This window comes from Lemur catta, chromosome 14, assembly GCF_020740605.2.
Source record: "Lemur catta isolate mLemCat1 chromosome 14, mLemCat1.pri, whole genome shotgun sequence".
In the NCBI taxonomy this organism is placed as follows: Eukaryota; Metazoa; Chordata; class Mammalia; order Primates; family Lemuridae; genus Lemur; species Lemur catta.
In genome coordinates this window covers 7,928,895-7,943,756 of record NC_059141.1, presented here as the reverse complement: position 1 = coordinate 7,943,756, position 14,862 = coordinate 7,928,895, and the positions used below count along the sequence as shown (strand labels likewise).

At 43.1% G+C, this 14,862-nt stretch overlaps 1 protein-coding gene across 1 annotated transcript; it reads right to left on the bottom strand.

Moving 5' to 3' along the window:
- Nucleotides 1-731: 731 nt before the first annotated feature.
- On the bottom strand, nucleotides 732-13,907 carry NSMCE4A (NSE4 homolog A, SMC5-SMC6 complex component). Its single transcript, XM_045568032.1, has 11 exons — nucleotides 13,530-13,907; nucleotides 12,692-12,769; nucleotides 9,789-9,919; nucleotides 7,485-7,636; nucleotides 5,510-5,609; nucleotides 4,706-4,796; nucleotides 4,327-4,421; nucleotides 2,869-2,917; nucleotides 2,036-2,124; nucleotides 1,859-1,945; nucleotides 732-896 (listed from the first exon to the last, which is right to left on the bottom strand). The coding sequence occupies exons 1-10, from the start codon at nucleotides 13,801-13,803 to the stop codon at nucleotides 1,871-1,873; spliced, it is 1,134 nt and encodes a 377-aa protein (XP_045423988.1). The 5' UTR covers nucleotides 13,804-13,907; the 3' UTR covers nucleotides 732-896; nucleotides 1,859-1,870.
- Between the last annotated feature and the right edge of the window lie 955 nt (nucleotides 13,908-14,862).

Below are 14,862 nucleotides of genomic sequence, written 5' to 3'. Positions count from 1 at the left end.
GTGGCACAGAACAGATTCCCTCGGTAGAGTGGTGTGAAAGGAGGTGTCATACAGCCACAGTTTGAGGACTCGAAAAAGGGCAGACAGCAAGTGATTCTCATTTAAAGAGGAGACAGGATAGTAGCTTGAGGAGGGTCACAGTAATTTTTTTTTAAATTAGAGATGAGCATGGTTGCAGGGAGAACTCCAGATATGGGTGGGTAGTGGAGGTAACTGAACAGACTCTCCTGGGAAGCAGGAAGAGCTGGAGCCCAGAGCCTTCCACAGAAGAGACACCTCTGCCCCTGACACCAGGGGGAAGGAAAAAAGATGAAAGTAGAAAGGTGGAGAATGGGAAAAGGAATCACGTACAGCCCGGAAAACACCAAGGACAGGCTGGACAGCCCAGCAGGGACCAGAGGCATGGAGCAGCGGGCTGGCCAGAGGGATCCAGGGCTGCAAGGCAAGGCAAGGCGGCCCAGCCTGGCTTGTCAGAGGACTTCATAGTTTCTTGTGTGTAAATCATAGGCTGAATCATAGGAAACTGCTGATAGTTGAACCTTTTTTACCTATAAAAACAAGAATTTCACATGGTACAACCTATTTGTTGCCTTGACTAACTTTACAGCTAAAATGGCATAAAAGGAACCACGATGATCCATAGGGCATTAACAACCTAAGTAAAACTTTGAACACGACAGGACTGGAAAAAGGAGAAACTCCCATAAGAAAGTAAAGAGTAATTACAATCATTTGTGAATATGGCAGTGAAGTTCCTTTAATCATAAAGACAACCATGACAAATAACTATCAAAAGCTACATTTTACTAAAAACAATCTGTCTTTAAAAATGTTGAATCATACAATATATACAGTACATGCTGCTTTCCTTTTTGGATTTCACTATTATTTGAGTCCTAAAAAAAGGGAGAAAAGACAGCTGGTTAACAGTTTATAAATGATAAATCAAAAGTTCATATAATATGCATAAATGAAATCTAACAATTGGCCCCCTCCTCAGTAAGTAGGGCCCAGATTAATCCACATTAATATCTTATGTCTATACTTCTCTTTCCCTCAAAATATTTTTACAGCGGTAAATTATCTTGGAACAAAAGAATTTCAAGTAATTGAGCGCATATTAAGAGTTTACATTAAGTACTAAAAAGCTCATTTTAATTCTCAATTCTCAAAATCATAGGAAATTTGAGCTAGAAAAAAAATAGCCTGAGCAATTATCTAGTTTGAAAATCTCCCCATTTCATGTAGATTTACTGGTAAGGAAAATGAAGCTGAGTGAGATTAAATGGCTTGCCCAAAGTTTGAAAGGGGCAGAGCCGACAGAATCTAGACCTGCAGGTTTCCATCCACAGCTGTGGGCAGTGCAGAATGCCAGATCATTACAAAGATTTCTTTCTAGAACTATCCCCCTTCATAAAAATGAAGAATTATTTCATAGCATAATTCCAATTTCAGAAATGCCCATTTACTAACATCATTCTAAGGCGGTTCTGTCCTAATCCTCCTTTGTCCCTGTGAAACAAGCAAATCTAATGGGACAGGGAACAACCCTGATGAGAGGATCCAGTATTTCACTTAATCTAATTTATTGATTTTTTAGGGGGGATAAAAGCCAAACCAAGAACAAGCGTCTTCTCTGCCTCTTTCCACTGCAAATCTTAATGACAACAAAGTAATCAATCCAGAGAAAGCACCTCACAACCGCTATGCTTTTCTCACCAGTTACACACAGTTCTAAGAATAGGGCACTAGAGGGAGGCGAAAATCTAAATATCATTGGAATGGGGGAAAATAGGAATGTTTGGATTGTTAAATCAACTTTAATAAAACTCTGCGGCTGCCCTGTAGAAAACATTACCTTCAGCTGGCATCAAGCACTTAGCCGCTGCTGGCTCTGACCCGAAGTAATCACAGGCTCTGAGATCTCAAAGGTCTTCACAATCTCCTGGCAGAGAAGAGAGAACATCTGGGCACTGGGCTCACAGCAAGTGAAGTCAGAGTCAAAACTGTGCAGGGGCAGCAGGCAGAGCTTTACCTCCCAATCACGGTAACTCAAAGCTATAATTCCTTGATTCCTAACTTGGGTGTTTTGGTCAATTCCCTCACTTTCTTCATTAACAGGCTCTGTTTGAAAGACAAAGTTTTCAAAAGTTAGCAAATCAGAAGAGGTAATCTGAACAGAAACTGATGAATAATAGCAATATTGAGAAGATATTAAATACTTATAATATCACATACTTATTAGGATTTCATGCATTATTGAGTTGCTGTTATTACAGTAGCAAATAATCCCATTTGATTCCACTTAAAAAAAAAAAAAAAAAAGTAGTAGAGTGACACATTCCAAGGATTTGAAAACCTCTGCAAATCTACAATATCCACAGAGCCAAACCAACGTGAGATTGAGAACGCTGAAAGTGGCAAGTGCAATGAAAGTACCTCATTCTCTACAGAAGACCTTAGAAAAACGTGAGTAATGGAGAGTGTGAAAATATTCAGGTAAGAATGAAAGTTCCAGAGAACCCCCGGGAGAAAAGGAGTTGCCATCCAAGAAAATGTGGTTAGAGAGACAGAAACCACAAAAATGACTGCAATTACAAACCTTCTCAATTAAAATCAGAGAGAAATTATATCATTCTTTGTTAATCTTTAGAGCTGTAGATGTTTAGTCAGTGATACAGATGAATCCCTCAAAGTTTTAAACTCTGACCATGCTTTCAGTATTTTCAGTTAGGTGAGCAAGGCAACAACATTGTAAAAGTCTGTTACCTACAATGAAAACTCATTTACATTTCGGAAGATAAATTTCATAAACTCTAATAACATATTTTCTCTAAAACTAATTTTCCCAAACATAGTATTATTTACCTATTATTGGCAGTCGGTCTTGGTCAAGTCTTATTCTTGCAAAACCATCCTAAAACAAAACCATGATTTTAGGAGACTAAAATTTAGACTCAAACTTATATCAACTGGATGAAAAAAATTACTCAATTAGGAAATTCTACATCTCATACAATCAAAATGTGCCAGAATAATGAGATGATAATAGACGAGACTTCTCTAACTTCCTTTTTATTTATTTTTTAAATTTTTAATTATTACAGATACATAATAGTTGCACATATTTATCATCTTTCTTTACACAGGATATCGCTCAGGTTTCTAATAAGCTTTTACCCAGACACCGCCTTCATCCTGAGAATCTCTTAAGTGAAACTCTATCTTGTCTCTTTAACTGACTTACACATATTTTAGAATATTCCACATTTTGGGGCCATTGACAAAATATGCCTTTGTTATCATTTCTGAGAAAAATACTTTGCCCAACACAAGCTTTTATCTAAGGTTAAAATCAAATTCATCTTACATGTGCAATAATGTAAACTGATGTAAGACTAAAGGCAGTCTAAAGCTAATTTTTGTAGTACAATTCTGAGTAGGGTTCTTTTTAAAACCTATTTCAAGATAATTTCAAGCTTAAAAATGCTACAGGACTCCTGTAGAGACCTCCCATATATCCTCTACCCATATTTATCAATTGTTAAAGTTTTACCACATTTACTTTATCTGTCTTTCTAAATATTGTGTTGTTATTATTATTTATGAATGATGTAAGAATGATAGGTGGCCTGCCCCTTCTCCCTAATCCTTCAGTGTGTATTTCTTGAGAACAAGGATATTCTCTTATAAAACATGACAACTATCAAATTCAGGAAATTTAGCATTTATACCCATACTGTTATCTAATCTATAGTTCCATATTCAAATTTTGCCAGCTCTTTCTCTAAATTTCTAAAACATCAAGGACTCAAATTTTTAGCTAGTTTCTTCTACTTAATATGCCACTTAATGCTTTGTTAAGCAGCCGGGCATGGTGGCTCATGCCTGTAATCCTAGCACTCTGGGAGGCCGAGGCGGGCGGATCCTTCGAGCTCAGGAGTTCAAGACCAGCCTGAACAAGAGTGAGACCCTGTCTCTACTAAAAATAGAAAGAAATTAGCTGGACAACTAAAAATATATAGGAAAAATTAGCCGGGCATGGTGGCGCATGCCTTTAGTCCCAGCTAGTCGGGAGGCTGAGGCAGGCGGATCACTTGAGCCCAGGAGTTTGAGGTTGCTGTGAGCTAGGCTGATACCACGGCACTCTAGCCCGGGCAACATGTGAGACTGTCTCAAAAAAAAAAAAAAAATGCTTTGTTACAATGGGTCTAAAATACGTACTGGTTAGTACAGATACCTTCGCCAGCTCCCATCTGTAGCTCTTGTTATGTATCCTTTTAAAAGCATATAAAAGCAATTAGAGAAAAAAATCTTAAATCTTACCCGTATAATGAAGGAAACATGAAAGATGTTCTCCACTGTACGGGGAAAAGAATGTGGATCAACCACAAAGTCAAAGAAGGACATCGGAGTATCAGCTATAGACAAAAGAGAAAACAATTCTTCAAAACAGGAAAAGTGATTTTTGCTTATCAATAAGACCAGTACTCTCTAGCTTTAGCCAGAGATGAAGAAAGCAATGAGCACACATCCTGCCGTGGCAGTGTAAATCAGTCCAGCCCTTTTCTTTTTAACACATGCCAAGAAGGAATCAAAACGATTCAAAAATTACATACAGCTGAAAATGCCGTTTAACTAAAAATAACCTTGTTGAAACTGATAAATACAAGTGGTTCCACTTTGAATTTGGTGCTATACTTACGATCTTGCCGAAAATATGTTTGCAACAGTCCCAAGATTCTTTCTACTTCTTTCTCTGTGGCTTCTTGATGAGACTCTTCCATTCTTTTTAACTGAAAAAATAATTATCAAGCTGACTGACCTGACCCACTTGATTGCCTGCTAACCACCTTTTCTTCTCTCCTGCACATCCTAAACCCTCTAAAAACCCTGGCTTTTGTTCGGGATTGCCAGCAGTTTTTATCCCCATCTTATCATTTATAGTTAAAAAAAAGATTTTCTAGTTTCAGTAATATTTTTGTATTAATCTCTCAATAGAAGAATAGCATTACCAAATCAACCATTTTCAGGTTGAACATAAAACAGCAAAATATGAAAAGGGCAGCTTAGAATAGTCTTTCTCAACTGGGAGTGATTTTTTCCCCCCAGGGGACACTTGCCAGTATCTGGAGACATTTTTGGTTGTCACAACTGGGGAGTTGGTTGTCACTTTTGGCTGTCACTCCTGGCATCTAGTGGGTAGAGGCCTGGGCTGTGCTAAGGGTCCTGCTGTGCCCAGGACAGTCCCCACAAAGAAGAGTTATCCAGCCCTAAATGTTAATAGTGCTGAGGTTGAGAAATCTGGTTTAAGAGAACTGATCAAAACTACAAAAAAGACAAGTGGGCAATCCAATACATTGTTTAAAGACTTAAATAAAATGATTAAGTGAGAGAACCTGGTTCCAGTCCCTGAAGCTTAGAAAAGATGGCCAAATTATTTATACATTACATTAATGGCTATTTTAAGTGTAGGTATTTTTAAAAACAACATTTGAAAAACACAAACCTGGACAGGCATATTCTTCTCCTCTTCTCTCATTTTAACTTTTTTTGGACGTTCAACTCGTGGCTTTGGTACAGGACACTCTCCTTGTATTGAACCCAACCTAATGAAAAATATGCTTTCATGTCTTTTTCTGTTTGTTTTTAAAACAAGCTAATTTTGCTAACTAAAAGCAGTTTGCATGTCATAGTCAGACTCAGACCAGGCATCAGTGCTAGGTGAGCTGAGAGCAGACCAAGACTCTTGGTGAGGTCTGTGACTTTCTGTTCTCTTTGTATTTCTAAAAGAACTTCTAGGAGCTTTCCTCAACCTCAGCTACCTCCTCAAACACCTTCATATTGCTCTGTACAGTAAACCAGCGAATGTACCTGTAATGCCTTCCCAGCTAGCCTATTGCAAAGCCAACTCCTGAGATGAAGGGGAGGACGAACACGTGGGGAAGGAGAATGGAACATCTCCAATGTGATCAAAAGCCTTTAATCTGGGGGTGCCAGGGCAGAGTCTCACAGTCTGGGACTATAGAACACACTGGTCTTAGGACCTTAGATTAAGCCAGGGCCATGGGATTCCTTTTCCTTTTAGACTCTCTCCTCCTCCCCCCTCAAAAGCCCTAATGCAGACTTGGGCTACAGTAATAGATGTATCATGTAGAGATCAAGGCCCCACGAATACAGACCCATATGGTCCCTACACTTGAGGAAATGAAAGTATACGGTACAGATGGATAGATATATTATGCACATAGATCCATTTCAACATAACATGGCAGATCCCGTAGTGGCATAATAGAGTATTGCTCAAGTGCCATGACAGCATTCGGACAGAGATATCTACGCAGACATGGGAGTAATCTGGTTGGGAAACCTGATCCTACACTGACAACATTTCTGTCTAGAGAAGTTACTCTGGCTTCCACGTTGGGGCCTGTGTGATAAATAAACCTCACCAGAAGGAAAAGATGGAAAAAAGGACGTTGGAGACCAAGGGAACAGCAAGTGCAGGGACAGAGTTGTAAGTACTTCATTGTGGCTGGAAATTGGGCTAGATAATGAGATAAAGTTCAAGGCTTTATCTTTAGATCTCAGGATTTGTAACAGAGCTTAGCCCTCAACAATAAAAACAAAGATTTAGACTGTATCCTATAATAAAGACGTGTAGTCTTTATCCTACTATACATACGATGGCTCTGGGCACCTGAGTTACCTGAAGCCTTGTTAAAAACAGATGCCGACCCCACACCACAGATCTACTACATCTGCATCTTCAAAGCCTTCTGAGACATTGCCAATCTCAGGAGATTTAAAAGGCGAAGCAGAAAAGACAAATACCCAGGAGCCACCCACACCACTTAACAAATAACGGACTGACAAACTCAGAGGGTTACCCTAGGAAAGTATCTACTGGGGAAAACAACCAGTATACTCTAAGGCTGTCTTAAGGAAGAACCAGTAAGGGCTGTTCTTGGTTTCTCCATAGGACAGAATATAAAGAAAAACTTGTCTTAAAATTAGAGTTGAATCGGGCAGTTTATGTGACAGTGACTCAAGTAGTCTTCAAATAGAGAACAGAGGTCAAAAAACAGGATATAATAAATGTCACTTGACATATTGGTAGAACTTAAGATACCCTCAGCAGGAGGTATCATCCTCCTACATGATAAGGATTTCAAAGACAATAAAACAAAACCAGACATATGCTACAGACCCAAAGTTTCAAGAGATAGAAGCAAACAAGCCAAGAGAGAGCCTTGGTAAGAAGATTCTGGCCTATGGCCTTCCCTGCTAAAGCAGGATGAGGGATCCTTTAAGGTTCTGTCCACATCAAGAGTTTGTGGACTTTTAAATCAAAATTTACAAGTCTCCAAACAATGGCATCATGACTGTCACCTCTACAATACCAAACAATCTCTGTCCCTACAAGAAAAAACAACTTAAGGTTTACAAATGGCTGGTCTGTTGGAATTTTAAAATAATCTTACAGAAAGTGGAATGTATGGGTTTTATTAAAGGTGTTTTCTGCTGTTTTGCCTGATATTTTCCAGGAGTCATAGACTATGGATTCAAAATCAGAACTATCTTCATCACGGATGAGTTCTTCAGCTTCTAGTGGATTTACACCCATATGTGTCAGCTACAAAAATGAAGGAAAACAAAAAACCCCAGTTAAGCCACAAGCAATCATTCACCACATCCAATAACCTGCATCACTAAGCCTTTAAGAGGACAGAGGCAAAACCTGTTTTCAGCGTCTTAACATGTTGGCTAAATTTCTTATTGTAAAGATAACTTTATACATAAATTCCTATTTTCAAAGGTACCTTCTTTTTGGCAGAAAATATTCCTCAGTGTACTTAGAACCTTTGGGTGACAAAGTCAAATTATTTAAACCAGTGGTTCTCAACCTGGGTGAATTTGCCCCCAGGGGTCTTTTGGTAGTACCTAGAGACATTTTTGGTTGTCACAACCAGTGTGCTACTGGCATCTACTGGGTAGAGGCCAGGGAGGCTGCTCCACATGCTACAATGCACATAGTATAGGCCTCCAAACCAAAGATACACCCCTCCAAAAGGCCAACAGTGTCACTGGCAGGCTGAGGGTTTAGATATGCCAGAAGAACTAAGCCCCCTGGGAATTTCTATATCACAAGTAGTTCATTCATTAGTAAAGCTGTACTAGCATAAAAATATAAAAATAAATCCGAAATCAAAAGCTCCATGACAGCACAGGGAAGTTCAGCTGACTTTCAGGTTTTAATTTTTAGCCAACCTCCTAGAAATCTATATTCAGCTCGTATCTCAGTATATCCAGACAGCAGCAGCCCAGCATCAGTTACAGAATCGCTCATCTTAAAATTGCCTTCGAGAGGAAAAGTTGGCAAAAGCCGAATAATTCTCTTATCTCAAACTATATTACCAACAACGTATTATATTGAATTTACTTCTATAAAAATACACTGCTATCACATTATACTATAAAATGCCTAGGAATTATCAAATTACAACCCTAATATCATATAAACAATAATCACAAAGCCATCAGGGAGATTAACTGTATTAAAAGAAACCACACTTTGAAGAAAAGCAAAGCTGTAAGAGCCTGGTCAGAGTGGCATGGTCAGCTCTCTTCATTCTCTTGCCACCCGGAGCTCCAGCACCCCTCTGCAGGAGGACGTTTCACTTTTGGTCTGTTCAAATCTACTCATCGTTTCCTTATAGTGTCTATATTTGATGTTATACATGGGAAGGTCTTCCCCACCCAGAGACTAGACAATTATTAATTTAAAGTTTTATATTTAATGCTTTACGACTTCTAGAATTTATTTTGATCTGTTAAAGTAGAGTTTAACTTGATAAAAGTAATTAAAAAAAATATATAGTCACTTTAGTGAGCTGTGCATTTAGTGTACGTTTTCCAAAATGCCTTATACTTCACAATAAAAAAGTTTTTTAAAAAAAGAAAATTTTAAGGTTTTAAAAACAACAAATTGCAACTAATCTTTTGCCTTGTGGCTTTACAAAGTAATTACTTTATCTGAGTCAGATCTCATGGTATGAAATCATTTTTATAACCATTTAACATAAGCAGCCAGTCAGAAATGCAGTGTTCACACCAAGGTGCATCTGTCTGTGCTAGGGCAGAGGACGGCTCAGAGTAGAATGAAAAACAGACAACAGAGTAAGATCAAAGGTCAGTCTCGGTGTGCTCTTTCTTTTTTGTTTTTGGTACATCCATCAAGGAAAAGTTTCAAAATTTCAAGTGACAACTATTTAAACTTGTTAAGTGGCAAAGAAAGGTAAATAAAACAAAATAAAACCAAAAAAAAAAAAAAAAAAGCAAAACTCCAATCAGATTCATGTGTTTCTCAAATATTCTCAAAGACAGACCAAAACATGTCCCCTCACCAGGCCTGACTCATCTCCAGCTGAGCTCTGCCCCCTCAGGGTGGGCTTTTCTCTGGCCCAGGACAAAGGTCCCAGGTCACTGAGAATGATCTAGAACACTTAAGAACTGACTGAGGAAAACTGGGCACAGCACCCCGAGTGTAAAAACAGAATTCTAAGAGATGCTCAATCCGCTCAAAGCTCCCACCCTAAAGTCAACCACACAGCCCTACTTCCATCTGTGTAACCTGGTGAGAGCTCTAGCAGATAATCTGAGACCAAAAAAATAAAAGGAAAAGGAAAAGGAAGTGGCATTTGCATATGGATATAGGCAAAGTAGATAATTATACAGTGTATGGCAGACAAAACATTTTTATTAAGATTCTGTAGCTTTGAACTTACTAGAGTTTCAACATATCGTAACATATCAAAGGAGTTCAGATCGGAGCGCAGCTGCTTTGCTTTCTCTTTGCCCAAATCAGAAGCCAAAACGAGAAAATGGGCGTCTAGGACTGCTTCTCTTGCTCGGGACACTATTAAAAAAAGAAGGAAAATATACACATTACAAAATACACATTATCCACAGATATTTCCCCTAAATTTCTACCTCCTTACTAGGATTTCCCATTAGGCTTAAAAAAATCTCAATAGGCTGAAAACTGATCCGTCTCCTCCCCAAACTGGGTCCCCTACCCAACTCGCCAAAATCTCTAATCGAAGCCAACCAGTCTTCCTAAGAGCCAGTTTTCTCTCTGGTTCCCCACTCCGTTACCTGATTACTCCTGAACCACAATCTCTTTAATAACCCAGTTTAACAAACTCTATCATGTCTAACATTCGCTTTTCCCTCTGACTCAAATTGCTGATGTAAGTCAAATCACATGCCCACTATGTGGAAGGCCCTGCGCTCGGCCCGGTGCTTTGGGAACAGCAACAGGTAAGTCATCAAGGAGGCTCAGCTGAAATAATGCTTCTGTGCTGGCCAGGCACCAGAAAGCTCACGCCTCCACCCAGCTGCACAGCCAATGGACGGCAGGGTAGTGACCCTTGAGGACGGATGCTCAAAAAAGGTTGGACAGAGAACACGGGAGTTAAGATAAGCTACGGAAGAGAAAAAGATTTAAATAAAAGGAGAAGGGAAGGGCCAGGCAAAGCAGGATGCTCCTAGGAGAGAGAATCAGAAGTCAGAGGGATGAGGAAGGGGGTCAACTGGAGAAAACAGCAGTGCTGAGGGGTTGCCTTAATCAGACCCTGAAGGTGACAGGAAAGGTGAAAAAGTGGTTTGGGAACATCTGCAAAGGAGAATTCTAAAGGAAGCCAAGAAGAGGCAAACACAGCAAAGTTCAAACACAGACATGCCTGTGCCCGGCTTGCTCCTCATGGCCATTTCATTTGAATCACCAATTTCCTAAATAATCCTCACAGAAACAGCAAAGGCTTGGTCAGAGAACTGCTGACTCCAGTTTTTGTCTTATCCATCAGTTTTGTTCTCAAAGGAAGTTTTTAATCATTTCAGAGTCACTGTGGAGGTGCCGGTGAGTAAGAGAACAAAGTGGATGCTTTGAGTCACCAGGTGGACTCATCCCTGAGCTCTATTCTATTTATTTATTTATTTTATTTATTTATTTTTTTTTTTTTGAGACAGAGTCTCACTCTGTTGTCCGGGCTAGAGTGAGTGCCGTGGCATCAGCCTAGCTCACAGCAACCTCAGACTCCTGGGCTTAAGCGATCCTACTGCCTCAGCCTCCCGAGTAGCTGGGACTACAGGCATGCGCCACCGTGCCCGGCTAATTTTTCTATATATATTTTTAGTTGTCCAGATAATTTTTTTATTTCTATTTTTAGTGGAGACCGGGTCTCGCTCAGGCTGGTCTCGAACTCCCGACCTCGAGCGATCCACCCGCCTCGGCCTCCCAGAGGGCTAGGATTACAGGCGTGAGCCACCGCGCCCGGCCCTGGGCTCTATTCTAGATCTCCCGGGCCACCAGCCTGCGGCACATACCGCAAGAAAAGTGCAAATATCATGTCACCGGTGGCTTTAAGGTCTCTAAAAGTTAAAACTGAGACCACCAAATCCATAGATGACAAGCATCTAGAATTCTGTTTGCTAAGCAACTCCTAGGACCCCACTGAGTAAATAATTTTCCCTTAAAATTTTGCTTTAAACACTGAAAGTGGCTGAAAAATAATGTGTGGAGAAAGAGCTAATTGCAGTGACGGAGTCAAGAGTGACAGTGAGGAGACTGACTGGGGATTGAGGCTGGGGAGAGATGAAAAAGGATAAGAGGGCAGGAGAGGGATTTAACCAGGTGCAAGAAGCATGCCTGGTCCCTGAAGGTTTTGGTGCGAGTTAGCAAATGCAGCACACCAAGATGGAGAACAGTGAAGAGGCTGAGGTCAGGGCATGAAAGACACAAATTAGAGAGCACATATAAAGTGGTAAAAGGAGACAACATTTAAACCACTATCCAGACCAGGAAATGACTACAAATAAATGTTCTGCTCCTCAAAGCATATGAGAAATTGTGGTGTTGGAGCATCGGCGATTCTGTTGACTTTTACCAGGTCTGGATTCTCCCTTTCTAGTCCCACAAACCTGTTAGAGAGGGGCCTGGAGGGGACAGTGGTCTGGGTAGTTGTCCTAGGGCTCTGTGACCCGGTGCCCACATCAGGGAATACCCCCACCTGTCCCATGTCATGGCACAGACCACTGCTACCACTACCACTGGCTTTAATTCAAACTAAGGTTATTTTTTTAAAGCCCACATGGTCTGGAGTTCAGTGCTCTGAGATTTCTCTCTCTTTCTCTCTGTCTCTCACACATACCACCTCCCCCCTGACCAGAGACCAACAGGCCCACTTGTAGACCTTGCCACCTCCTCTGGGTTGCAGATGGAGCAACAGCAAGGAGCTAAGGCAGGGGACACTGGGACCGGCAGAAGAAAAGAAACAGGATTGTCAGAGGCTTGCTGGGTTCTTTAATTCACCCATTCAACAAACGTAGACTGGGGATACAGCAGAAATACAAGAAAAAAAAACGTAACACATGCAAAGTTCTCAAACTTGAACAGGCAACAGGATGACCTGGGGTGCTTATTAAAACAGATTGCGGGAACCACCCCCAGAATTTCATGTAGAGCCCTCAGTATATAATAAGTAGCATCATTACTGTAATGACAAAGGCTCCAAAACTCGTTAAGCACTATTATAAACGTGGGAATTGCCCAATGTCAATAATTTGGCTCTTCTATAAAACTAATTTAAAATGTCATAAAACATATAAAAAGTATAAAATAATCAATTACCTCCATTGAACAAAGTGTTGGCCTCTTCAAGGACCTCTGTTAATTTGTCGCTGGCATTCAGTATGTCCTCCCGGTTTTCTATTTAAAAAGATACAAACTTTGGGAAATTTGCTCAACATTCACTAATAAGTAGTTGACAAAGTTAGCACCTGCAATAAATAGTAAAGCCAAGCCCCAGCCCCTTGCTCCCGGGACAATTACTTCAAACATCTTTAGATTTGTAACCAAAATGGCACGGAAAGAGAAAGGTGACGTGAACTTTAAAGGGCAACCCTGGCTCCCTCTGACCTTAACCCCGAGGGCTCGACTCCCGCAGCCTCAGAGGAGTGCTCCGTACCGGAGTGGTTCTCAAACTCGGCGAGCTACAGGATCCCCTGGAGGACCGGCCACTCCAGAGAGGGGCCGGCCCACCCGGAGTTCCAGATTCCGCGCGTCGCGGTGGGGTCCGGGGCTGTGCGTTTCTGACGGTTCTCGCGCGGCGCTGACGCTGCGGGGCTGAGACCCGCCTGGCGCAGCGGCGGCACTCGCGGTCCCCGTCCTGCCTCTGCCCTGCCGGCCGGCGGGGCTCGGGCGAGTCGCCGAGCGGGTCGGGCCTCCGGCTTTTCCAGCCTCCCAATCTAGGACCTGCGTGCCCCCTGCCAAGGTCGTGCGGCTCCAGCGACAAAACGGATGTGGGAGCACTCCGTAAACAAACTAGGGCGCGGCCCGCGGCGAGGGGCCTCACCAGCGCGCGTTCCGCACCCGCCGCGCGGCCCCTGCCCCCGGCCCCCTCCCCGCCGCGCCGGGCGCGAGGCTGGGACGGCGACCCGGCCAGCGCCGCCCTGAGGCGCCGCCTTACGTTGGACGGAGTTGATGAGCGCGCGGTACTGATGGCGGATCTGGCGGCACAGGCCGTGGTCGGTCTCCGCCTCCAAGCTGGCCGGGTCCACCAGCTCGTCCCCGGAGTCCGACGGCTCTGTGTCCTCCAAGCTCGGGCGCTCCGGCGCGGACCCGCGGCGGGACATGGGCGACAGCGGGGACCGCGAGCGGGAGCGAGAATCGGTGCGATCTCGGTGCGGGTCGCGACCCCGACCCCGGCCCTCGGGCCGACGACCGCTACTGTCCCCAGACATCGCGCCAATTCGCCGTGCAACTTCCGAACGGCGGAAGTTCGCGCCAGAAACTGAAACCCCTGCTCGGCGCGAGCGCCTGCTCCCCGCGGAACGCGGCTCTCTGGCCCGCGCGGGCGCACAGCGACGCCTGTGGCGGGAGGCCGGCGACGGGCCCGGGCGGGTCTCCAGGGCCGGGGGCCGCGCGCGGGAGCCAGGGCGCCTGCACGGGCTGCTGCGGGCCGGGGCGGCGCCGAACGCGCCCGAGGGTCCGGGTCCCGGATGTTCTTGTTCCCTTGGCAAGGGTACAATGAGACCCCGCCTACTCCACACTGTAAGGTCGCTAGAGTCTTGCTTTTCTGGTCCACCGGGCCCACCCTACTAAACCTCCGTCTTCCGCGGGTCCCTTTGGCTCCCCAGGACACAGCCTGGCGAGGGCGTGGGCACGCAGTGCACGTTTGTGGAGCGCGGTTCCTGCCCGTGGGGTAGGATGCGCGCAGGACGTGGAGACAAGAAACGTGCTCTTCCGCTCTCCATCTGTGACCTTAGTTTCCCTGTGCCAGCAGGCGGGGCTGGGGGGATCAAATGGGGTTTATGTGCAGCTGGCAATACCACTTTTTGTAAGGACAAAAAAACAAACAGAAAATTAATAGAGTTCCTTGACTTTCTCATAGTAAACTCTGTTAACCATCCTTCTAAATTTCTACAACGTGACAGTCTATGTTTCACAATTGATTCTCCAACTAAAAGATTCTGAGAACACCTCCTGCAGGGTCCAAGAAAGATGGAATTATATTCAGTGTAGTTTGAGAGATAAATGTATGAATTTCATTCCATGTACTTTGGATTGTATTCAAGTATTGTTTCCCAAAAGTTCTCTTTGGTGTTGAGAACACATTCTATTTTCTCAAAGGAGCAATATTGTAAGTGTGGTTATTACACAAGCCTACAAAAATAGCCATTTGTGCATCATGTATACTAACCTGGAGGGAGGCACTAGTCATTGCTGCCCCACAGCTGATACCCTACCTCTGCTTACCTGGATTTCAGGAAAGGTAGACTCTGTGCCTGCTTCCTGGGATG

Coding starts and splice junctions, on each gene's coding strand:
- NSMCE4A (XM_045568032.1), bottom strand. CDS start 13,803: ATGTCTGGGGACAGTAGCGGTCGTCGGCCCGAGGGCCGGGGTCGGGGT. Junction 5,610..7,484: donor ACCCATACATTCCACTTTCT/GTAAGATTATTT, acceptor ATTTTTCATTAG/GTTGGGTTCAATACAAGGAG. Junction 4,422..4,705: donor AACATATTTTCGGCAAGATC/GTAAGTATAGCA, acceptor TTTTGTCTATAG/CTGATACTCCGATGTCCTTC.